General features: G+C 42.3%; 1 protein-coding gene across 5 annotated transcripts in view; it reads right to left on the reverse strand.

The window, feature by feature from the left end:
- LOC117365652 (solute carrier family 22 member 20-like) overlaps positions 1 to 27,221 on the reverse strand; it is a 60,530-nt gene that overhangs the window by 27,874 nt on the left and 5,435 nt on the right. For 4 of the 5 annotated variants that reach the window (XM_033956272.1, XM_033956271.1, XM_033956274.1 and 1 more), the window contains exons 2-4: positions 18,671 to 19,448; positions 2,085 to 2,209; positions 1,760 to 1,914 (exon numbers count right to left, since the gene is read on the reverse strand). In XM_033956272.1, the coding sequence (XP_033812163.1) occupies positions 1,760 to 1,914; positions 2,085 to 2,209; positions 18,671 to 19,054 (664 nt within the window). In that variant the 5' untranslated portion in view covers positions 19,055 to 19,448. The remainder of the gene's footprint in view (positions 1 to 1,759; positions 1,915 to 2,084; positions 2,210 to 18,670; positions 19,449 to 27,221) is intronic. The other variant, XM_033956273.1, reaches the window with a different exon arrangement.

Below are 27,221 nucleotides of genomic sequence, written 5' to 3' on the forward strand. Positions count from 1 at the left end.
TTTGAGCATAGCTCATATCTCCTTCTGGAGAGTCAGGGCCAAATTCTATAAATGGCATCCAGATTGTAGTCGGCCAACTACTGCCTAACCAGCCAAATGGGATGCACATTTTCTAAAAAAAAATCTTCTGTGGCAGGCTGCCTACATTGGAGGCAGCTCTGGGAGCCTAGGGAGGTGCGCAAGTCCGCCTAAGCTCTTCTAAAGCTAGGCATGGGTGTGTCTTGGCCTGGAAGTAGTCTTAGGTGGGCATAGGTGGCCATACGCACCTCCCTAGGCCCGTGGTAGATGCGTACAATGTAGGCCAACAAAATGGGAGTGGCCTAAGGGATCTAGCCAATCAGAATCTTAGCCACTCCTAATGCATCCCAGAATGCACAGGGGCCTTAAGCACCTGGGCCAATCAGGGTTTAAGGCCCCTCCCTGGTGCATTCCACGATGTACTGGGAAGGGGCAGGCCTGCCATTCTTGAGAAGGTGGGCCAGCCGGCTGGAGGCAGGAAGGATGCCTCCAGCTGACCAACAATTTAAGGTAGGGTGGGTTCATGGTGGGGCTGGGGTGGTCCGGAGAGATGGAGGCGGTTCTGGGGGAGGCTGGGGGGGATGCCCACAATGTATGGAGGGAGGGTTCTGGCAGGAGGAACTGGGCATCCCTCCTGCCAGTGATGTTCATTAGGGGTGGGAGGGTTCCGGCAGGAGGGACTGGGGAGGGATCTCCTGCCGGTAGTATTTATAGGGGAAGGGTACGGGTTACCGCTAAACTTTTCACAGCAAGGAGATCCCTTGGCACAATAAGCTCAGCGGCATCCTGTGGCACGATTCTCTATAGGACGCCTGTGTGCGATCCTCAAAAGCCGCTTAGGCGGCTTCTGAGACTGGGCGTCCTATACAGAATCTGGAAGCAATGTATGTTGTCTGGGCATGGGAGACCTTGATTGGGAGAAGACATGATCTGCAGTAATGGAAAGCAATGTACAGTGTATCAACGCTTACTAAATGTTAATGAGGTGAATAGCTGGGACGAAGCTGTGCCAGGTTTAGAAGAAAAAGAATGTTTATGCTTTTTAGCTTTTTTATGTAATATCTCTCCCAGTGGATGAGTAATGGAGGAAAACGAAACTGAGTTATGCTTTTGGAGAGAACCTGATGCTCTCAATGCAAGCTTGTTGCACATGGTGTCTTTCACACTGAAGTTGTCAGGCTTTAAGTGTCCTCTTTTGCATACGCAGGTAAAGGTCACAATGAATGTCCCGATGGTCAGGATCTAGTCACTGAACACACCTATTGGGGATCAGAGCCTGAAGTGGTTTGATTACATGAAGTACATTTCTTGAAGCTGCTTGGCACCCTATTTGATATGGAGGGAAAAAAGGCTGATGCAAAATATGTCAAAAACTATCAGGGCAAAAAAGGTCTCAAAGTGGTCCAAAGGCCAAAATATAAAAAATGAAGAAAACAAACAAATTCAAAAGAATGACAAAAAATTAGAAAAATGAAGAATTATGAAGAAAAACTATAATAAAATAAAAGTGGGAAAGCAAAAAAAGATTTCTTAGTTTGATGCCCTGAGGAGAAACTGAAAATACAGTTTTTTTGCCTCCACGGAAAAATGAGAACTGATGGTCCCTTGAACTGATGTCAGGTGGGAAGGCACTGGCACGCGTGCAGTATGGACGCAGTATCAGGTTCCATGGATGACGTCACCTACTAGTGAGAATATTATACCTACTTATCCTCAGAGAAGATAGTTTACCAATACTTACTCAGGGAGAGAGAGATTATGAAGATGCCTGATGTTCCCATTCCACTTATGAAGCGGAAGACACAATAACTACTGAATGTGGGCAGGAGTGCCACCAGGGTGCCAGCTACTGCCACCTGCAGATGGGTCCACATCAGCACACGCCTACGTCCAAACCTGCACACACCAAACACAGAGAAAGAAATCAGACTGGCCAGCAAGTAAACCTGGAGACAAATTTGGTGTTATACATTTCTCTAATGCAGGGTGATCAGGTGACTCCAGGTCAGAGAAAATGATTCAAGCCGACCTGGGTTTTACATCCTCAGCCAGATCTTGCTACCTACCTGTCTGAGAGCCATCCGAAGAACGCAGATCCCACCAGCACCCCTGCCATGTATATAGACTGTGCAACCTGCTTCAGTGCCTGCTGGCTGCATACCAGGTCCCACTGCAGGAGAGTAATGACAGACTGAGGCCATTATTAGAGTAAAATGAAAATCTGGTTTGCAGCACTCATCTACTTTATGGTAAACCAGAGTTCAAATCCTACTACTGTCACTAACTCGGCATGCTTAAGAGTGATTTACTTTCTTGGTCTGTGCCTCAGTTCTAATCCCTCGCTCTGTTGTTTCCTCTGCATGTGACTATTGGTAAAATAAAAAAAGTGGCTGGCTTCATGTTAGCTGGATTATCTGTGTGTGTATTGCATATTATATATTAGTATTATTGATTAATCACCCTTAATATCTGCAATTTAATACACAATTGTTAATGGCAATTCAAATTATTAATTCCATTAATGTTGACCTGAATTGAGCATCCTTCCCTATCCCCCTTTCCAAAACCCAGTGTCAGCATGGGCAGGAGTGACTAGGGATCACTCCTGCTTGTCCTATTACACAGGCCAACCAAAAAAAAAGCATTTCTTGGTGCCTTGGATTTTTGAATTCTTCCTGGGGTTATTTGGGTTGCTGATTTAGAAAATTGCATTGGATAGACTGCATCAACTCTAGATGGTTATGGGATAGTAGATATGCCTTTGGTAAGGTTGCCAGATTTCCCAATCAGGACCTCATAGCCCCTCCCCCATGCCCACCCAGTACTGTCCATCCCTGCCCTGTAATGCCCTAATCCTGCCCCCAGCCCCACCCGAGCCCCGCCCCCTGCTGCCTACTCTAGTCAGGCAGGGAGGAAGTCCGCACATGTGCAGTCTTCCTAAATACCCAACACAATTTGAGGAGTCTTTTTAAAACCCGGACAAAGTGCTGTGTTTTAAAAAGCCGTCCAGACCCCCGGACATGTCCTCAAAAGGAGTACATGTCCAAGGAAATCTGGACGTCTGGTAACCCTAGCCTTTGGGATAGTAGAGCCAAACATGAACATTGGGCAAAAAAAGATTGGCCTCTGAGGGAATATATGGTTGTTGGAGGACAAAATGTAATCAATGAACCTTTGGTAGCACAAGATAGAATCATACTGCCACCACTACATATAAAGCTAGGCCTGATGAAACAATTTGTAAAGGCTTTGAATAAAGACGGTTCATGCATTGAATACATAGGGGCTCATAATAAAAAAAAATTTTTAAACGTACAGAAAGTTGCCTAAGTCGGTACTTGGACGATCAAAAAGACAGATCGTCCAAGTACCGATAATGCAAGCTGGTTTTAGACATATCTAAAACCAGCTTAGGCCTTTACCCTGCCTCTGTATGCCTAGAGCGAAAAGGGGCAGTTTTGGAGGAGTGGACATTTCCCTGCTGCCTACTTTCTGCGTCTAGGGACTTAGACCAAAAGGGGATTTAGAATTTTTTTTATTATGCCCCTCTATATGTATTGACTTCAGATTGGAAATTAGCCTACAGTCAGAGGTTTCCCTGTGTCTGCGGTGGAAAAGGTTTTGGATATTTATAAGCTGAGCCACCCAACCACTAATGCACTACCTTTATTTTAGCTAACTCCTCATAAACATAACCTTCTGAAAATCAATCAGGGTCTACCACTCCTCTATCCTTATTCACGTTTGTCTTCTGCGGACCCACTCCCAGCACTTCAGCCGTAAACACAGTACAGAAATGTTTGTTAAGCAATTAAGCCTTTTCTTTATCAGTTTCTACATATTTCTCCACTTTATCTTTGAGTCTCACAATGCCACATTTACACTTCTTCCTATCACTAATATATCTAAAAAAAAGTCTTGTCTCCCTGTTTTACTGTGTTAGCTATTTTTTCTTCCATTTGCATCTTTGCTTTCCTGACTACTCAACCAGACTCTCTTAACTTTTCCAGATATTTTTGCCAGAAGGAGAGAGAAGCAGAAGGAGAGAAAAGCGCAGGAGAGAACAGGAGAGGGGAAGAAGAGGCAGGAGAGAGCAAGGGGCATCGGTGAGAGGTAGCTTCGCCCACCCCCTGACATCATCCACCGGAGCTCCTCCTTAAAAGGGGAGGGGCTAACGGAACTGAGTTAATCAGGCTTGGGCAGGCAAGCAAGAAAAGGAGAAGCAGAAGGAGAGCAAAGCGCAGGAAAGGGGAAGAAGAGGCAGGAGAGAGCAAGGGGCATCGGCAAAAGGTAGCTCTGCCCACCCCCCCGATGTCATCCACAGCGCTCCTCCTTAAAAGGGGAGGAGGCAATGGCACTCAGCTGTTCGGCGCACGTCGAAGGCGAGCATTAAAGGTGCTTGCCTTAGCGAGAGCACCTTTGCAAAGGGCCTTAAGAAGGGATGATTCACTGCAAAGAAGAGCAGAGGGCAACCACAGCAGACACAGAGGACAACTACAACAGACACAGAGGACAACCACAACAGACACAGAGGACAACCACAACAAACACAGAGGACACAAAAGCAACAAGCAAGCAAGGGTAGCAGGTTTAAAATCAGGAGAGAGACCTCACAGTAACACCAAGGACACTACATAAGGAAACAGGGAGAAGCCACTTCAGACAGCAGCCTGGCGAAAGGACAGCAACGGAAGCAGCAGACAGAAGCAGAATGTTTTCTGCACCATTTGCCATATGTATGACTACCTCCCCTCTGGGAGGCCGTATTATGTATGCATTCAGTGTGAGGAACTGGAGGGCCTGAAGAAACAAGTCAGACTCCTAGAAGGCAGAATACTGGAACTAGAAGCACTTCGAGCAGTAGAGGAAGACAGAGAGGCAGAAAACTTCAAGACAGAGGAGACCATTGAGGAAGAAGTCCGGGAGTTAGAGAAGTTGATCGAGGAGGCATACAGGGAGGCCGTAGAGAATCACCAGCAAAGGGGAACTGCCAAGATACACCTACAGTGAGTAAGGACCACCTGGAGGACAACCACAAGGAAGAAATGGGTGACACAGCAGCGAGACCTAGAAGCAGTAGAGGGAACCCACAGGAAGATGAATCTGGTGCAAGCCAACTCCAGGATGAGAGAATATGGAAGTGCGCAGAGGACACGGACCTTCGGTTGGAGAGATGGACATACATCAGGGACACGGACCTGCAGCTGGAGAAACAAGAAAAGATAGAGAGGAAGCGATCATTGTGGGGGACTCCATCATCAGACAAGTCAACAGCCACATAGCGGGAGGAAGACAGGATCAGCTGGTGACCTGCATATCCAGATACAAGATAGAAGATATAGTGAGCCGCATCAACAGGATCACTGACAGCATGAAAGAGGAAGATACAGCGGTGGTGATCCACCTGGGGACAAACAACGTGAGCAACAGGAACTACAGCAGAGAAGGACTGAAGGACCAGTTCCGGATGCTAGGAGGGAAGCTGAAGACCAGAACGCTGAGGGTAGCATTCTCAGAGATCCTGCCGGTAGCCAGGGCCGATGAGAAGAGGCAGACGGAGCTGCAAGCAGTCAACGCGTGGATGAGGCGCTGGTGTGAGGAAGAAGGATTCCACTTGGTGTGCAACTGGATGACATTCTGGGGGAAGAACAAGCTATACAGGAAGGAAGATCTCCACCTCAGCGGAGACGGAATGAGGCTACTTGCAAGCAACATCAAGAGAGAAATTGAGAAGTTTTTAAACTAGGAAGACGGGGAAAGCTGACAGTCGACCAAGAGTCGATGGTTTGGGAAACAGTATATCCACAGGATACCGTACAGGAAGATAGGGGGGAAGACTTACTGAATCATAAGCAAGACAGAAATCCTGATGGATCGAAAGGGACACAAGAGGGAAGGAAATGCAAGAAAGTAACAGGCCACAAACTTAAGTGTATGTATACGAACGCAAGGAGCTTCAGGAATAAGATGGGAGAATTGAAAGCTGTGGCACAAAAAGATAACCATGACATCATTGGCATCAAGGAAACATGGTGAAATGAGGAAAACGTCTGGGACACTGTGCTACCGAGATACAAGCTATACTGCAGAGACAGAGTAGGTCAAAAAGGTGGGGGTATTGCCCTATACATCAAAGAGTGAATTGAGTCTACCGGAGACAACATGCCGGAAATGAAAAATAAGGTAGAGTATCCATGGGCTAAAATTCCAGGAATAAATGGAATGGAAATGAAGATTGGCATCTACTACCGATCCCCAAGGCAGTCCGAAGAAACTGATGGAGAAATGATGGATGAGATTAAACGCAACTGCAAGGGAGGCAACGCAATTATCATGGGCGACTTCAATTATCTGGGGATAGACTGGAACTTAGCCACCTCTGGCTGCAGTAGGGAGACCAAGTTCCTGGATGCTCTAGGCGATTGATTCCTGGAACAACTCATTGAGGAAAATACGAGAGGAAATGCAATTTTGTACTTAATTCTAAATGGACTATAAAGACCAGTGCAAGGCATAGAAGTAGAAGGGACGCTGGGAAGCAGTGATCACAATATGATCCGCTTAAACCTGGACATAGGGGCAAAACATCGATCCAGAATGACGGCCACGGCACTGAATTTCTGAAAAGGAAATTATGAAGCGATGAGACAAGATTAAGAAGAGGATAAGCACTGTAAAATCGCTAGAATAAGCATGGTCCCTTTTTAAGGACACAGTCACTGCAGCACAAAATCTATATATACCACATATCAACAAGGGATCCAAGAGGAAAAAGAACAAGGAACTGGCGTGGCTCACTGTAGCGGTGAAGGAAGCGATCAGAGACAAGAATACTTTGTTTAAGGAATGGAAAAGGTCAAAAACAGACGAAAACTGGAAAAAGCACAAACAACATCAAAGCAGGTGCCATAAAGCGGTAAAAGGGGCCAAAAGAGAGAGAGAGGAAAAATAGCCAAGGAGGCAAAAAACTTCAAGCCGTTTTTTCGATATATTAAGGGGAAACAACCTGCGAAGGAAGAAGTGAGGCTGTTGGATGACCATGGAATAATGGGAGTGCTAAAGGAGGACAAAGCCATCGCCGACAGACCAAAAACATTTTTTGTGTCTGTATTTACCAAAGAGGATATTCGCAACATACCGGAAGCCGACAGGCTATACGCAGGAAACGAAGACAGGAAACTGACAGGGTTGACGGTCAGTCTAGTAGAGGTATGCAGGCAGATTGATCCCCAGGAACGGATGGCATCCATCTGAGGGTAATCAAGGAACTGAAAAGGGCTATAGCTGAACTGCTCCAACTAATAGCCAATCTGTCGATCAAATTGGGAAGGATTCTGGAAGGCTGGAAAGTGGCGAATGTTACGCCGATCTTCATGAAAGGTTTGAGGGGACAAAAGATAAGTGCTCTCCTTTTTCAAGCACCTTACGCACCCATTGCACTTTATATTTATTGAAAATTGATATTATAAATATTTAAAAAATTTTCATAGCACAGGTCACTTTACCAAGACCAATGATAAATTTACCACCCCAGTAAGGGCATGAAAAATCAGTTAAGTAGTGCCTTGGGTATTTGAGGTCTGGTAATCAAACATAACTTGATATGAATTTGTTCGCTGGTTTATATTAGTTTTTGTTTTGGACAAATTTTAATTTTCTTCATTTTTAACTGATTTATAAACATGCTTGAGGAATGGGCCGCAACATGGCAAATGAAGTTTAACATGGATAAGTGTAAGATGAAGCATGTCGGTAAGAAAAATCTTATACATGAATACAGGATGTCCGGTGCAGTTCTTGGAGAGACCCCCCAGGAAAGAGACTTGGGAGTACTGGTCGACAAGTCAATGAAACTGTCTGCGCAATGCACAGCGCCAGCGAAAAGGATAAACATAATGCTAGGAATGATTAAGAAGGGGATCACAAACAGATCAGAGGTTATCATGCCGCTGTACTGGGCCATGGTACCTCCCCCCACCTGGAATACTGTGTCCAGCACTGGTCACCATACATGAAGAAGGATACGAGAGGGTCTAGATAAGAGCGACTAAATGGTTAAGGGACTGGAGGAGTTGCCGTACAGTGAGGGATTAGAGAAACTTGGTCTCTTCTCCCTTGAAAAGAGGAGACTGAGAGGGGACATGATTGAAACATTCAAGATAATGAAGGGAATAGACTTAGTAGATAAAGACAGGTTGTTTACCCTCTCCAAGGTAGAAAGAACTAGAAGGCACTCTCTAAAGTTAAAAGGGGATAGATTCCGTACAAATGTAAGGAAGTTCTTCTTCACCCAGAGAGTGGTAGAAAACTGGAACGCTCTTCTGGAGGCTGTTATAGGGGAAAACACCCTCCAGGGATTCAAGACAAAGTTAGACAAGTTCCTGCTGAACCAGAACGTATGCAGGTAAGGATAGACTCAGGGCACTGGTCTTTGACCTAAGGGCCGCCGCATGAGCAGACTGCTGGGCATGATAGACCATTGGTCTGACCCAGCAGCAGCAATTCTTATGTTCTTATGTTCTGTCTTTCTCTTTCTGTGACTTGTAATTTATGAAAGCTAACCTCTTTTTCATTATCTTCTCAGCTACTACTTTTAAGAACCAAAGCAGCCTTCTTTTCCTCTTACTTTTACTTTCTTTCCTTACAAAATGGTTTGTTGCCTTTACAATTGGTCCTTTCAGTTTTGCCTACTGCTTTCCTACTCCTTTCAGATATTCCCATACAGACAATTCCTTGACATAATCCCCCATCTGAACAAAGTTAGTTTTTTAAAAGTCTTGAACCTTCACTTTTGAATGATCTCTCTCTACACCTGTCTTAATATTAAACCACACCATGCAATAATCACTGGATGCCAGATGATCACCCATTATAACATCAGTAACACTTTCCCCATTTGTAAGCACTAAGTCCAGTATGACCCCACCCCACGTGGGTTCCATTAGCAACTTCTGGAACAGTTCTTCTTGTAGGGAATCCAGGATCTTCCTACTTCTCCCTTGTGGATCCTTGGCGCTTACTTCACCCGAAAGGCAGAGAATACACACACTTTTCACCACCACATAATACCTACTCGAGAATTGATTTCTTTCTCCTATCCTCTTCTCTTATTCAAGATCTTACCAATACTATCATACATCTAATCTCTCTCACGGATCATGCTGCCGTCTCTTTATATATTTCCATCTCGGCTCCACGCAAAGAATACCCCTCTTGGCGGCTGAACAACGCTTTACTCCTAGATGAGGAAACTGTTGAAAAAATCAATTCTTTCACAGCGGAATTTTTTGAAAATAACTCTAAAGATCCTGAAGTCTGTCCTTCCATTGTCTGGGAAGCATACAAAGCAACCCTTAGAGGTGAATTGATAAAAATTGCCTCTTGGAAAAAGAAACAGTCCATGATAAAGGAAAAAGACTTAGAAAATTCTATTAAAACATTAGAATTACAACATATGTCTAATCACCTACATGACCCAGCTACTCTCCAACGTATCCAAAAACTTAAATATGAATATAATACTTTAGTTTCATGTACAGCCAGGCGTAATATCTTCATTTCCAATTCTGGTCATTATATGGGAGATAATCTTATGGGTCGCCCTTTGGCCAGATACCTTAAAATTAAATCCAAAAGACTACATATCACGGCTATTCAAGATCCATCAGGTCAATTAGTCAAAACCAGATCTTTAATCTCCTCTCAATTCGAAAATTTTAATGCTTCATTATACCAATCCGAATTTGCTGCTCCTGAATCAGATATAGACTCCTTTCTTTCCTCCTTAACTCATCCGACCATATCGGATTCTGTTAAATTGGAACTAGATTCCCCGAAAACTATATCAGAAATAGAAGCTGCCATATCTTCCCTACCTGCTGGGAAAGCCCCCGGCCCGGACGGCTTTACTAACGAATTCTTTAAACAATTTCGCACCATCTTAGCCCCTCATCTCCTTACATATTATGATTTCCTCCATTCCACTCTGGACAAACAATTCAATTTCACTGAAGCCACCATTGTAGTAATTCCTAAACCTGACAGAGACGCCACCTTGGTTAAAAACTTCCGCCCTATCTCTCTCCTTAACTTAGATTACAAGATAATGGCAAAATTACTTGCATTAAGACTTACCAAAGTGATTCCATCTCTTATACATAAAGATCAAACAGGGTTCATTAAACAAAGATATATAGGAGATAACCTGCGCCTCTTTCACCATATCAACGCTCACGCTAAAACAATGTCAGACCCTATAATAGGCCTAGCTATTGATGCTGAAAAAGCCTTTGACCGGGTGGAGTGGCCTTTTCTTTTCCGTGTCCTGAAATGGTATAATTTTGGCTCATTCTTCACGAATTGGATAGAAGCGTTATATCACCAACCCACAGCTCATATTCTGATTAACAACTCTTTATCCAATAAATTTTCCCTTCAAAGAGGCACTCGACAGGGCTGTCCTCTCTCACCATTGCTATTTAATTTAGTGTTGGAGCCTCTTCTTTCTGCTATTAGACAAAGCCCCTTAATTAACGGTATTCACTCCTCTGATCGAGACTTCAAATTAGCAGCCTATGCTGATGATGTTTTAATTTTTCTTAGGAACCCTCTATCCTCTCTTCCTCATCTTATACATATTGTCAAACAATATTCCCTCCTATCCGGATACTCTGTCAATTGGGAGAAATCAGAGATCTTCCCTCTGAATGATAACATTCTTCAATCAGATCTGGCTCATTTTCCCTTCTCATGGTCACATGAAGCTGTGAAATACTTGGGGATTTTAATACATAAGGATCCGGTTCTTGCTCAAGATCTTAATATATCTAAAGTCAAAAATCTAGTTCTAAATACTACATCTCGATGGTCTCCACTTTTTTTTGTCTTGGTGGGGTAGAATAGCATCCATCAAAATGACCCTAGCACCTCAAATTAATTACACTCTCTCTATGCTTCCTCTTCTATGCCGGAAGTCGTTTTTTCATTGGCTAAATAGGAAGCTATCTGAATTCATTTGGAACAAGAAAAAACCTCGAATTGCTCTCGCCAAGCTGAAAGCCTCTAAGATTAACGGTGGTCTTAACTTCCCGGATTTCTATCATTATTATATTGCTTCACTAGCTAAATATGGAGCTTACTGGGTTACTGACTCCTATCCCCAAGATCCTCCTGCTTGGTTTGAAATGGAGTGCTTTTTATGCACGCCTTTACACATCTCCTGCTTACTAACGGTGTCAGTACCCAGACATTTGAGAAGGTACTCTTTGTTGGGTTCAACGCAGCATGCTCTTCATCTTTTAGATACATTAGCTGAGATCTCAGTTAATGTTAGCCCACTCATGTCTCTTTGGAATAATCCCAAAATCCAAAACCATGGCAAATCCCTCTCATGGAAACGGTGGCAGCGGGCAGGTATATGGTTTGCCCATCAATTGTCTACTCTTACTGCGTCAGTTCCTTTTGATATACTTTGCTCCACATACCTGCTGCCTTCTTCTGTTTATTCACAGTGGCTCTCACTCATTGGAGTGCTGTCTTCTGTGCATATACGTTTTGACTTCATGACTTCCAAAAATACTATCCGCCATTGGTCTTTATTGACTCTATTAAAAGGCAAGGCTATATCTTTTTTCTATAATATTTTGAGAGATCATTCCTTCACTTTTTCACCTCAATCTATGAAACACTGGGATATTATACTCACCACTCCGCTTTCTGACATTGATTGGGAACTCTTTTGGTCTTCAACAAACCACCCGCTTTTATCTTCTAGAGTTTCACAATCAATGTTCTTTATTATGTGGAATGCAGTATGGACCCCATTTCGCATGTGGAAAGCCAACTTAAAGCAAGACTCTGTTTGCTGGAACTGTTTGAAAGAGGAGGGAACTCTTGATCATATGTTTTTTCATTGTACTTTGGTCTGCTCCTTTTGGACTCAAATTTGGAACACCATACAATCTATCACTAACTGCTCGGAAGAGATCTCTATGGACATTATAATCCTTCGCTCTCAACATCCCTGTTTCACACAATCAAATTGTCCTCCTAAGCTCATCAATACCATGTTTGTGACTGCTCTCATGCACATTCTGAAAAATTGGAAATCATCTTCGCTACTAGACTATACTTTTTGGTGGAACTCTCTGTGTATGTATCATAGATTTGAATCCTATGCATATGAGAATAAAATTACACTCCGAACCTCCATGAATTTGAAGAGCAAAAAATCACCCTGGTCATTCCTGGATTCCTATGTACGCTCTGCTTCGTAGACACTCCTGTCTTCCCTTCCTTTTCTTCTTTCTTTCTTTTCACTTTTAATTTCTATTTCTGTTCTCCCTCATCTTTTTCTCATATAGTCTTCACAAGCAGTTCCAATACTTGGAGCTTTTCTTACTGCTATGGTCCTCTACAGTTAAATATATATTTGCAGATTCTTTATACACAAAGCTTTATTTTGTTTTTATGTATTTGAAATGCTCCCTGTATTTTTCAAAATACTCAATAAAAATTATTGAACTAAAAAAAAAAAAAAAGAAGATCCTGCAATAGGAATACCCCAATCAACATCTGGAATATACAAATCACCTTTTAGTAGCACTTCCCCTCCCCTTCTTTGTTTCTTCCTACCTGGCCCTCCCTTCAATATCTCCCTTTTCTCTCCTACCCATCCCACTTTTTGTTTTCCCTTTGTTTTCATTTCCCTCCCCTCCATCTTTCTTCCTTATCCCTTCTTTATCTTAAACATAGAAACATGATGGCAGAAAAAGGCCAAGTGGCCCATATAGTCTGTCCATCTGCAGTATCCACTATCTTCTCTCCCTGAGATCCCATGTGCCTGTCCCATGCTTTGTTGAATTTAGACATAGTCTCCACATCTACTGCATCTACCACCCTTTCTGTATTAAAGTATTTCCTTAGACTACTCCTGAGCCTATCACCTCATAACCTTATTCTATGCTCTTTCACTCTGGAGTTTCCTTTCAATTGAAAGAAATTCACCTCATGTGCATTTATGCCACATAGGTATTTAAACATCTCTATCATATCTCCCCTCTCCCGCCCTTCCTCCAAAGTATACATATTGAGATCTTTATGTCTGTCTCCATATGCCTTATGACGCCGTAGACCATCAATCATTTTAATTGCCTTCCTTTGGACCAACTTCATCCTGTTTATATCTTTTTGAAAGTGCAGTCTCCAGAACTGTACACAATATTCTAAATCAGTGTTTCTCAACACGTGAGCCACTTGTTGGGGATATGCACTGCACGGATCTCCCACCCCCTTCCTTCTTAATGGCCGCCGGTGCCTGCTCCCTCTTCTGAAAGAAGCCGCAGGGGATCTCATGCCTTAATTCCTGCCTGTCCCCCTCTGCCAAAGCCAACCCGGAAGGCTTCCCTTAGATGTCAGAGCTGACGTCAGAGGGAATCCTTCTGGGTCAGCAAGGAATCCCATTTACCTCCTTCCAGGTACTAGTTGCAGAGACGCAATAGCGACTCTTTGCACGTTGCGGTGGCTGACCTGGAAGCCTTCTCTCCAGTGTCAGAGAGAAAGCTTGTGGGTCAGCCATGTGCAGTATATAAGAGCCGCTGCCTGCATCTGCCTGCAAACAAATGGGAGTGAAGACAGGAAGGAGGAGCCCATCTGGTGGCCATGAAAGAAGCGAATGCAGCCTTGTGAGCAAGTAAGGGAGAGAGGGGGCATGATCGTGGGACAAAGGGAGAAGGGGGTAGGAGTGCTTTGAGACATGGGAGAGGCATGATTTTGGTATAAAAGCTGAAAGGTAGGGAGGGAGCACGAACTTAGGACACAGAAGGAAGAAAGAGGGCATGAACTTGGGACAAAAGTGAGGGAGGGACTAGAAAGGAAGAATTGTTTGGCATAAGTGTGCGAGTGAGAGGGAAAGAGATTGTGCACATGGGGAAAGGAAGAAAGGAAAACTGGGCATAGAGAGAGAGTGGAGTGAGGTACAGATGCATGGGGAATAGAAGGATGAGAGGGAGAAATGTTGGATATGGTGGTAGAGAGGGACCAGAGGGACAGATTGAAGGGGATGCAAGGGGGAGGAATGTTGGACATAGTGATAGAGGGAGAGATGTGGCATAGTATTGGAGAGGGGTGATAGAAGGAGAAATGGGCATAGCGCTGGTGGGCAGTGGTGAAAAATGCTGCACATGATCTGGGGGATGAGATAGAGATAAATATTGGATGTGGCAGTAGAGCGGGGTGGGAGAGATGCCTGGATCTCTCAAGACAGATGGACAGAGAGAGAGAGAGAGACATTTTGCCAATAGGGGTGGAGGAGAGAGGAAGAAAAGTTGGACTCATGGAGGGACAGTGAAAGATGTTGGTTGGGGAAGGGAATGAGGTCCGGAGGAGAGGAAGTGTTCAAGAGGCAGAAAGAAAGAAAGATTGGATGCACAGTCAGAAGGAAGTGCAACCAGCGACTCATGAAATCACCAGACAACAAAGGTAGGAAAAATAATTTTATTTGCAATTTAGTGATCAAAATGTGTCAGTTTTGAGAATTTATATCTCCTGTCTATGCGAGTACTTTGCACTATATTTGTCTATTTTCCTATAGTTGTTACTGAGGTGACATTGCATAGTCTCAAGACTACGATGGGAACTCCCTACAGCCATTTCCTCATAGTGATCTGCACGGGGCAGGAGCGTAGGAAGATCGCTCCTGCCCCGAAAGCCTGCTAGACCACCAGGTAAGGCAGGGAAGGCGGCAAGGAGGTAAAAAATATGGGGTTTTTTATTTTCCCCCTCCCCAGAAAAAAAATCACAATTATGTGAAATCGCAAGTGCAGAAACCTGCGAATGGGGAGGGGGAAGTGTACTGTGCTTTTGGTTTTTATAGTGATCAACTATGGTGGCTACCTACATATACACTTGACCAGGAATGCCTAAAGTCTTCACTGCTTTCCCACACTGTATGACCTACCCTTCTTTGTAAATCTCCTCGACCTACTCCCTTTTGACCAAAATCTCCCAAAGCCTTCACTACTTACCCCACACTGTACGACCTGCTCCCTTTTGACTCACTCTTATTGCAAACCGTCCCTATAATGTTACATAAGAACATAAACAGTGCCTCCACCGGGTCAGACCATAGGTCCATCCCGCCCGGCAGTCCGCCCCCACGGCAGCCCAACAGGTCACGACCTGTCTGAATCACCAGAAGGGGCCCCCTTGCCACCTTGGTTTCTCATTGAAGTCCTATTTTCCCATCGAAGTCCTAACCCTCCGGTCTTGCACATGCACGACCTGGTTGGCTTTCTATACTATACTTATTACCTGTTTAGCTTTCTATACTTGTGTTACATCCCAGCACTTCTCTAGGTATCCCACGATCCCTTTATCCCTCAGGAATCCGTCCAAACCCTGTTTGAATCCCTGTACCGTACTCTGCCTGATCACTTCCTCTGGTAGCGCATTCCAAGTGTCCACGACCCTTTGGGTGAAGAAAAACTTCCTTGCATTCGTTTTGAACCTATCTCCCTTCAGTTTCTCCGAATGCCCCCTCGTACCTGTTGTCCCCCTCAGTCTGAAGAATCTGTCCCTATCCACCCTCTCTATGCCCCTCATGATCTTGAAGGTCTTACTCTATACAAACAGTCATGCACTCAAAGCCTTCTTGTTTCTGTTTTTTCGCTGTATGTTCCAGCTCTTCTTTATTGTAAACCGCCTCGAACTAACTTGGCTTTGGCGGTATATAAATAATAAATTATTATTATTATAAGAACATAAGAAAGGTTAGGACAAATTCCTAGAGGAAAAGTCCATAGTCTGTTATTAAGACATGGGGGAAGCCTCTGCTTGCCCTGGATCAGTAGCATGAAATGTTGCTACTCTTTGGGTTTTGGCCAGGTACTAGTGACCTGGATTGGCTACTTTGAGAACAGGCTACTGGGCTTGATGGACTATTGGTCTGACCCAGTAAGGCTATTCTTATGTTCTTATGTCATACTGTGACAGACTGAAGGTCCATCAAGCCCAGTATCCTGTTTCCAACAGTGGCCAACCTGTGTCCCAAGTACCTGGCAAGATCCCAAAGAGAAACACAGATTTTATGCTGCTTATCCTAAGAATAAGTAATGGATTTCCCCCAAACCATTTTAATAATGGCTTATGGACTTCTCTTTTAGGAAATTATCCAAACCTTTTTTTAAACCCTACTGAGCAATGATTTCCAGAGTTTAGTTACCCATTGAGTGAAAAAGTATTTTCTCCGTTGTTTTAAATCTACTACTTAGTAGTTTCATTGCATTCCCCCTAGTCCTAGTGTTTTTATAAAGAATAAACAAGCAATTCACATCTACCTGTTCCATTCCACTCAGTATTATTATAGATCTCTATCAGCCATCTCTTTTGCAGGCTGAAGAGCCCTAGCCACTTTAGCCTTTCCTCTTAGGGAAGTTGTCCCATTCCTTTTATCATTTTCATCATCCTTCTCAGCACATTTTCTAATTCCACTATCTTTTTTGAGATGCGGCAACCAGAACTGTATATAGTATTCAAGGTGCATCAGCACAACAGAGCAATATAAAGGCATGATAACATTTTCATCTTTGTTTTCCATTATTTTCCTGATAATTCCTAACATTCTATTTGCTTTCTTAGCCACCGACGCACATTGAACTGAGGGCTTCAAATTATCCTCGACAATGACACCGGTAGATCCTTTTCCTGGGCATTCGTAACGCAGAATCCTGCATTATGTAGCTTTATTTCAGGTTCCTCTTTCCCACATGCATCACTTTGTACTTGTTCATATTAAATGACATATGCCATTTTAATGCTCAATCTGTCAGTCTCACAAGGTCCTCTTGCAATTTCTCATAATCCTTTTGCAATTTAACAACTCTGAACAATTTTGTGTCATCAGCAAATTTAATTATCTCACTAGTTATTCCCATCTCTAGATCACTGATAAATATGTTAAAAAGCACCACAGATCATTGATAAATATGTTAAAAAGCACCACAGACCCCTGGGGAACCCCACTATTTCCCTTTCTCCATTGAGAATATTGACCATTTAACCCTACTCTCTGTTTTCTATCTTTCAACCAGTTTTTAATTCATAATAGGACTTTACCTCCTATCCCATGACTTTTTAATTTCCTCAGAAGTCTTTCATAAGGTAGAGCTGATGCGGTCTATCCAATGTCAAAATACAACACAAGGGATTTTATTGAAAGTTCCTATGGGAAGTCCCAACTAGGATCCTGGTTTCGGCAGGACATCGGCTTTGCCTTTCTTTTGTTTTGCTTCTCGCTGTGCTGGGCAAAGGAAGACTCCTCTTTTTCTGTCGAGCAGACTATCAAAATGCAATTTTCTGAATCAGTGCCCCAAATAACCCCAGGTAAAGGTCAAAAACCCAAGGCACCAAGAAAAAAAAATTTATGAATTATGTTTTATATGATTTCAGTTTCTTATGATATGGGTTTTAATTTGTATTATGTTTATTTGATAATCTTCTGCCCCTGATGCAGTCTGATCTGGGCAAAACTGGCCACATAAGAACAGCTTTACTGGTTTAGACTAATGGTCCATCAAGCCCAGTAGCCCATTCTCATGGTGACCAATCCAGGTCACTAGAACCTGGCCAAAACCCAAAGAGCAGCAACATTCTATGCTAACGATCCAGGGCAAGCAATGGCTTCCCCCATATCTCAACAACAGACTGTGGACTTTCCTCCAGGAAATTGTCCAAACCCTTCTGTTTTTAATCTCTTCTATGCTCAATAAATTGCCTACTGCTTTCACTGCTTTGGTGTATTTGGTCTGCTCTTTATCTGTATTGTTTGAACACTTGCAGATCAATGCCTCCTACTCCTCTGCTATTTGTCAGCAGGGTCAGTGCATATTATGGTAGGTGCCCTAGGCAAATCTTCAAGTCTTGTAACCTTCTCTTTCCCAATTATCTTTTAGACTCCTTGGCCTCCCACAATAATCATGATCATCTCTAAACCACCATCCCAGAATAATATAAGTAAAGGGCTATTTGAAATCTATACAGTAGTGCACTGAAGCCTGCTAAAACCTACTTAGGTAAAACTCAAAATGGCTGCTGTAGGATATAACTTGCATTCAGAGTGGCAGCTACCACTTCAAAATACCATTTACCAATATAAAAGAAAAGAAAAAAAAAGTAAAAAGATCTCAGAAAATATGGATATAAGCTCTTCTGGTCCAGAAGGGTCTGCTACTCTATCAACAAAACCGATGTGCAGATGGTATACCGAGCAAGTTTTGCTTCAAAGAGAGTGAAATGGTGTGGTGGCCATGTTAGTCCACACTTCGAGATAATATGTAGACATAAAACAAAAACATAAAAGAAAAATATAATATCCTTTTATTGGACTATCGTAATTTAGTTTAAGATTAGCTTTCGAAAGGTAACCCCTTCTGATCTGAGGAAGAAGGGGTTACATTTGAAAGATAATCATAAATTACATTAAGTTAGTACAATAAAAAATTTATTATTTTTTCCTTTATGTTTTAGTTTTATGCTTCAAAGTCAGAAAGTACAATTTACTTTTATGTGCCCTTGCTGATGAATGTTGCTGAAGGTCCTTCAATGAACTGTGTTCATTATCATCTGAAAGGAAGAGCTTAATGGTTCATCATCTTACCTCTGAAATAATGGTGGAAACAAATTGGCTCTGATTATAGGTCCACCCATCTGTGCAAGGCTTTGTGGCCAAATCTGTAACATTGCTGACTGTGGTATTGATGATATGACATTGAGCCACCTTGAATTGGTGACATTCCTTGGGCTTCCCTTCTTTGTTCATAGGGATATAAACCTGCAGGAGTTCTTTAGCTGTAAGGTTGGCATCACAAATCTGTTTGGTGTCTACCGGAACATGGCAATGGTGGTTAGGTATTGCTGCTGTAAAGTTCTGCAGATAGCTATGGAATGAGACTATGCAAACTGGGATCAAAATCAGGATATTGTGCAGGATATGGAAATACCCCACACCTCCAATGGATTCCAGCAGGTCATTGAACCCCATTATGAACTCTTCAGATGGGTCCAGCCAATACTTATGGTCTCATCCAACACAAGTACATTTCAGTGATGAGACAGATGCCAAAGGCAGGAAGGCTGATTTCCAGCAGGCAGATTAAACACTGTGCTAAGTGCTCAATCTATTCAACATCACATAAATGTTCAACAAATTCAAGAATCTGTTGTAACAAGAGTAGAATAGGGTGTCTTTCCAAGCTCTTGCCACCTAATATCATTTGATGATCTATATTCTCCTCGAAATGTTCTCTTCTCTGTCTTCCCTGAGGTTGGCTACTGAAAATTCGGTTTTCTGAGAGGATTTTAAGAAATGGTCTTTCAGATTCCAACAACTCCCAAATTTCTTGTCACCCACAATGCTATAGGTGTGTCTCGGTAATCTAAAATGTAAAGATAATGGCATTATAACAGGGAAGGATCACCTTTTCCCCCAATTAACTCTCTCTACCTTATTTATTTATTTATTAGATTTGGTAAACTGTCTTATCTGGAGTAACCAATCAGAATGGTTCACAGATTTATTGTAAAATAAAATATTGTAATAATGACATAAAACAAGATAACATTTAATAGAAAGAATTACAACAGAAATGATTCATAACCTCAGTTCCCTACATAATGCTAATCTCCCGCCATCTTGAGACATGCACTCACTGGCAGGCAAGAACCATTATGGTACCTGTTTTCATCTTTTCTGAACCTCAGCACCCCATACAGTACACGTTATGCTTAATATGGTGGAGGTTAAGACACAAAGGGGCCAATTCTATAAACGGTACCTAAAAAAAGGTGCCGGCTGCATGTCAATCACACTTAGGTGCTGTTTACAGAATCATGGCTAGCGGCACCTATGTAAAAATGTAGGCACCTGAGATGTAGGTGAGGGTTTTAAAGGCCTGCATTTCTGGCACCTAAGTTTTGGGAGAATCGCACTTAGCAGCGCCAAACTCAAACTCTGCCCATAGAAATGCCCACTTAGGCATTAGGCACCACTAAGCACATTGTGATATACTATCTTTTATAGAATTGGATAGGCACCGGTCACCCAATTAATTTTTTTGTAACCAATTAACGAGGCAGTTAAGGATATTTTGCTAATAACTTTAGGTACCCTTTATAGAATCAGCTCCAGAGGGCCAGACTCTATAAACGGCACCAAACTTTTAGGCGCCGGTCCGTGTGGTTGTCAATCAACCATTAAGAATCGTTTATAAAATCATGCCTAGTGGCATCTAAGCAGACTTAGGCATCCTAGAGGTAGGCACTGGTACATTAGCTCATGGTGCCGGTTCAATGGAACATATTTTTGTTGTTTGATCCAATTATTGCCATGCAGGGACAGAGAGAGATGTTGGTTGGAGAATGGAATGAGGGCTGAAGGAGAGGAAGCATATAGGAGGAAGAAAGAAAGAAAGGATGCACAGTTAGAAGGAAATGCAACCAGAGACTCATGAAAACACCAGACAACAAAGGGAGGAAAAATGATTTTATTTTCAATTTAGTGATCAATACGTGTCAGTTTTGAGAATTTATATCTGCTGTCTATATTTTGCACTATATTGGTCTATTTTTCTATAGTTGTTACTGAGGTGACATTGCATATTTTAAAGTCATCTGCCTTGATCTCTTTGAAAAAAACAAACAAATATAATTTTGTGGTTACCATTATGTATTAATAAGATTATATTGTGTGTATATGAAAAATGGATGGAAGAAATTACATTATAGGGGTGGAGTCAGGGATGGAGTTTGGTCAGGTCAGGGGCGAAGTTTGAGTGGGTCTGGGGTAGAGCTTGGGCGGGGTACTCGGTTGGTATTTGTTAGGCTTAGAGGGTCCTTGGCTTGAAAAGGTTGAGAAACACTGCCTTACTGCAGTTATGAAAATGGGTACTGATTGTTTATAGTGGAGAATTGCAGGACTTAGGAAAATTGTTTATAGTGGAGAAGTGCAGGACAGGAAAATTTAAAAGTAATCTAAAAACATTTCTTTTTAAAGATGCTTTTAATATTTAATTTAACAGTTCTTACACCAGCGATTTTATTTTATTATGTTCTGTGGTTATTTGTTTCCCTACTGTATTTTTCCTTTGTTTTGCTTTTCTTTATTAATTGTATTTCAAACCCCTATCTTACCTTATGTAATAAGTATAATGTATTAGTTATCTACCCAATGTTATTATTTAAAGTTTGTACTGTTTTGCCTCTATTTGATTATATTTTAATCTGTTCATCGCTTAGAATTTGATTAAGCGATCAATCAAGAAAAATATTAAACTTGAAACTTCAATGTTAAGAAGTTTTTGTGGCATTTTTTCAGAGACCAATTACTGTGCTAACCCCCGTGCAGGACATATTATACTGAAAATAAAGAGTGATAAGTTTCTGAGGTCTCTTTCTCCACATTGTTTTCTGTAATTGAGAGCAGAGGTCTTTTTGTCATAGCTGCTTTGTACTACTATACCAGCGATCTCAAAATCCCTCCTTGAGGGCCGCAATCCAGTTGGGTTTTCAGGATTTCCCCAATGAATATGCATTGAAAGCAGTGCATGCACATAGATCTCATGCATATTCATTGAGGAAATCCTGAAAACTCGACTGGATTGCGGCCCACAAGGAGGGACTTTGAGACCCCTGTTAAACTATACTGTTTGTTGATGGTTGATATATTTGTAGAAGTAGTTCATTTATTAAACCAGTACATTAGACCAGGTTTTAACTGGCCTAATCTACTGGCACCTATCTCAGATACCTAACGATGCCTAAATCCAACCACACCTCTATTCCACCCCTAACCTTACCTACTTTTCAGGAAGGTCCTTCGACTTAGGCGTCACTAGGCGACACACGGAATTCCATGAGCAATCCTTAATTGGTCATTTTTTTAAATGAATTCTGCAATTAACTTCAATGGTGTGGTAAATTATCACACCATTTAAGCTAATTTAAACAATTTGTGTTTCATACAGATTTTAATTAGGCATCGTTAGGGATCCATAATTAGGGCACCTAGGGACACCTAACAAACGCCATTTATAGAATCTGGCCCAAAGATCCCTGCCAGTCTCCTCTTAACCTTTAACTCTTGGCATCTCTGAGACTTCCAATGGTGACAGAGACACTTTTGTAAGAAGAAAGTGAACACAAGCCCAGCAATTCACTCTTTAGGGGCTGGCAAATGTCTTTCAGGGTTGTATGACTTTTAATTACCACTGAATTGGATTGGAACTGATGGCATGGCGGTGCATGCTTTTATCCATTCTCTCAGCCATTTAGGCTCTCCATTGCTGCCCCCTAACTTAATGGTGTTAAAGTAAATCAGTACAATTAGCCTGAGGAGGTCCACAGATGATGTCAAAGGGTAGTTACAAAGGCCATTGTTGGGTTGTAGAAATTGCACTTAAATGTTCTAGAAATTATATACTGACATTATAGAACAGATATCACTGGATGCTTCAGAATAGCCATTCCTGAGCATTCTCAGGGTGTTCATTTACAAGTGTTCCTACAGAAAATTTCTGAGGGCTCCAGAGAATCTTCACCTGCAACCTGGAACTCAGTACATAACAGGCAACCAGAAAACACCTCATAGAAGCCTTTTCTATATTCTAGAAAGAAAAGTAGACACAGAGGGCCTGATTCTGTAAACCACGTCCCGGTTGTAGGTAGCAGTAGGCGTCCTACCACCATTTAATGGACCAATGGGGACGCATGATTTAAAAAAAAAAAAATTGGTGCGGTAAAGGACATCTACAATGTAGGCATCTTACTCATGCTTTCAGAGACGACTAGGCACACCTACAGATGCCCAAGGCTGGAATAGGCATGGCTTATGCCGGAAGTGCTTTCAGTCATCTGTAGGTGTGTTTAGGCACTTCTATATGTGCAAGTCAGATGCCTTAAATGTAGGCCTATAACTGGCCTACATTTAAGGCGTCTGTCTGAAAAAAAGAAGCAATTCTGGACATGACCCCTACCAGTAATTGACATGCAGTAGGCACCTGTTTTGCAGGTGCCTATTGGGCCCCCACTGCTTGCCCTGGGATCATTAGCATGGGATGTTGCTACTATTGGGGATTTTGCCAGGTATTTGTAACCTGGATTGACCACTTTTGGAAACAGGATACTGGGTTAGATGGACCATTGGTCTGAACCAGTATTGCTATTTTTATGTCTTATGTTTTTATATTCTTAAATGCAGCAGGACACACCCAACTTACAGTATTCTATAAGTTACCTATCTTAGTGGGAGCCCTATATCTGCTCCAACCATGCTTGTTTTATTTATTTTTAAATATTTATTCAATTTTCTATACCGTTCTCCCAGGGGAGCTCAGAACGGTTTCCATGAGTTTATTCAGGTACTCAAGCATTTTTCCCTGTCTGTCCTGGTGGGCTCACAATCTATCTAATGTACCTGGGGCAATGGGGGGATTAAGTGACTTGCCCATGGTCACAAGGAGCAGCGTGGATTTGAACCCACAACCCCAGGGTGCTGAGGCTGCAGCTTTAACCACTGCGACACATTCTCCCCTATACCCCCTCCCCCTTGCAAATACCCTTTTTCTCATTTAGATTGCTGGTTCAATCTCTAGTTCTCAGTACACTGGATTATTGCAATGTGCTCTATCTTTCGATATCCAAGAAAAATCTAAAAAGGTTGCAGATTATTCAGAATACTGCTGTGCGTTTGATTTTTGGACTGAAACGATCTGATCACATGATGCAGTATTACCATAAACTGCACTGGTTGCCAATAGAGGCAAGAGTGATTTTTAAGTACGGCTGTATCTGTTTCAAGGCTCTCAGTTATCTCATGGATCATTTTATATTTGCCAATAGAAAACATCTACATGATCTTCGGCTCTTTGATTTTCCTTCTGTAAAAGGATGTGTTTATAAATGCTTCTTTAATAAAATCTTATGGCCTCTTTTACGTGCTGCGCTAATGGCCCCGAAGCCCATAGAGATTTAAAGGGCTTCAGGGCTGTTGCCACGCGGCTTTGTAAAAGAGGCCGTTAGTATATCAGGCAGCATTATGGGATAAACAAATTAGTATGTATCTTTCTATCTCTACTTCTTATTTGGCATTTAGAAAATTTATGAAGACTTGTACTTGTATTTTAATTTTTGTTAACCGCACAGAACCGCAAGGTAGCTGCGGTATATATGAAATTTTGTTATGTTATGTTGTTATTTGCACGAAGGCAGAATATTTGCATTTATGGATACTGTATATGTACCATAACATAATAGCTGATTTCTAGACCGCATAGCTATGAGTTCAAGGCAGTTAATAAAAGATTATGCTATGAAAAAATACAGGAATAATATAATATACAGAAATCTAATTGATCAGAAATTTAGAAACACCTATTACATTACATTCGTGATTTCTATTCCGCCATTACCTTGCCGTTCAAGGCGGATTACATAAGAATTGTCGTAATATTACTAAGTATATGCACATATATGTCATTATTCTAAACATTAACTATCATTCTATACAAGATCAATTTTATGGTATATACAGAGTAATCCAACAACTCACTTAAATGTATATATACCTTTAAATTAGTATAGATAACATTTTATATAGGTAAATGACATTCTGAGGTCACAAAAGAAACATTCCTAGCATAGAATAGACTCTATTGATTCAGCTTTTCTAAGCAAAACATGAATCCATGTCTGGGTGAAATTTTCTCAGAACTATTTAAGTTGGAAAAGTGCATGCTAAAAGATATGAGATAATATGGTTGAAAAGAAATTTAAAAGGAATTATAACAAAAAATGTAAAAAGTTATCTTTGGATCTATCGACCTAATAAAGAAGTATTAAGTCCTTTTAAGATCTAGCGTTCTGCTATGAAATCTTTCAGGCAAAACCTCAGAAGCTTGTTTACCTATATAAAATGTTATCTATATTAATTTAAAGTTAGACAGTATATACCCCCTCTTTTATGAATGCAGAGTGTGGATTTTAGCGCCGGCAGTGGCGGTAACTGCTCCCATAGGAATTCTATGAGCGTCGGAGCAGTTACCGCTGCTGCCAATGCTAAAACCTGCGCTATGTGTTCATAAAAGACGGGGATATGTATTATGTAAGTTGTTGAATTATTCTAAATATTGACACTTGATAAGCACAAAATTAGGAAACTGGGTAATCAGTTGGGATTGATTGTCTCCTGCCATTTTGAGTTTCTGAGCTCTATTTTGAATATATCAGGAAGTGTTTTGTTTTTAAAATATCTTTATTAGAGTTAAAGCATTAAAGCTTGTGCTACGGACCTGATGAAGAAGTTGATACTGATTCCCATAGGATTGTTTATATGATTATATGAGGGCGGCTGAAAAGTTCTCAGCCCAACCAACAAAGTTGGGCATTCTCCTTCGACAGCTATACACTCAAGTCCAGTGATTTTCCACTTTTTTCATTCTGTACTTTTCCAACGGAATGAAAAAAGTGGAAAATCACTAGACACATAAGAGCATAAGAATTGCCGCTGCTGGGTCAGACCAGTGGTCCATCGTGCCCAGCAGTCCGCTCCCGCGGCGGCACTCTGGTCAAAGACCATCACGCTAACTCAGACTAGCCCTACTTGTCTAACTTTGTCTTGAATCCCTGGAGGGTGTTTTCCTCTATGAGAGACTCCGGAAGAGCGTTCCAGTTTTCTACTACTCTCTAGGTGAAGAACTTCCTTACGGTCGTACAGAATCTATCCCCTTTCAACTTTAGAGAGTGCCCTCTTGTTCTCTCTACCTTGGAGGCGGTGAACAACCTGTCCTTATCTACTAAGTCTATCCCCTTCAGCACCTTGAATGTTTCGATCATGTCCCCTCTCAATCTCCTCTGCTTGAGGGAGAAGAGGCCCAGTTTCTCTAATCTTTTGCTGCATATAGCCCTCGATGGAGACTGCCCCAACTTTGTTGGTTGGGCTGACATCTTTTCAGCAGCCCTATGTATATCCTGAAGGTGGCATCTTTGACAGTCAACTAATACCAGTTTAAAGTAATTTTGAAGTTTTATGGGTATATTTATATGTTGAAGATTTGATTATTCTAAACATTTATTTGCATAGCGTGTGTGTACGTGTGAGCACCTAGTTTATGGAATTACCTTTTAAGTGTTTCACCTGGCCCCAGTGAGCTCACCAAACTTACCTTCCTGCTCTAGAAATGTTCTTCTGTCACTGACAAATCTCTAAACTTCACCCACTGATCTGGAAATTAGACTGAATATCCCTAAAACAGAGATGAACCATCCCTAACAGAAACAGTGACAGAGCTGGAAATCATCTCTGAGGCAAAGCCCCAATATCACAGAGAGAGAACAGAACAGGACATTCGAACTCATGTCTTCAGAATTTCTTCTAATGCTCTCCAGTGCTCCATGCACTGACCCACTCTCTCATCCCTAAAATTACTAAGCTACTGTGAGAGTGATCCTTTAAGAGATATTTAAATCCCATCCTACTCAGAGAGCTGAGAACAGGTTACAAATTAACATTCACAGTGTTACAATATTACATTACTTAGGGTTACTGTTAATGCTCTTAGACTTACAATCCTCTATAATAAAACCTTAAGCGGCAATGCGCACTTAGGAGACCGTGATCCCTGATAGCATGCTGTGTCCTTCCATGGCCATATTCTATTTGTGGCATGTGGGGCGGTTTGCGGCAGCCCCCCGAAAGCAAGAGGGCGGTGACCAGGTCCCCTGCAGGGAGGCAAAGTGGGGCTCGCAGGTGCAGGTTGTGCCGGATGAGGAAATCGGGTCATTCCTTCTGCTACCCTCCTTGGAGTGTACAATGCAGGTCGTGAACATGAACCCAGAGGTGCAGGTGCAGCACGGTGCCGGCTCCACCACCACTCAGGTGCTCCGAGAGTGGAACGGGGTTCCTGGGCAGCCGAGCACAGTCTCCGGGCGGCCGCAGCCTCAGCAGCCGCTGGTTCTCCTCCCAGCTCGCGTCCAGAGCCTTTTCAGCACTGCGAATTTCATAAGTCCAGTCCACCCCCAGCGAGAGGTTGAGTGCCACTTCAGCCTCGAGGCCTGAAAAGTGCAGGTCCAGGGCGCTGCCGCCGCCCAGTAGCAAGGGGACGCAAAGGCAGGTGAAGAGGAATAGTAGCGGCCCCTCTTCCATGCTTCCAGCGCCT

Source organism: Geotrypetes seraphini, chromosome 8 (assembly GCF_902459505.1).
Source record: "Geotrypetes seraphini chromosome 8, aGeoSer1.1, whole genome shotgun sequence".
NCBI lineage: Eukaryota > Metazoa > Chordata > Amphibia > Gymnophiona > Dermophiidae > Geotrypetes > Geotrypetes seraphini.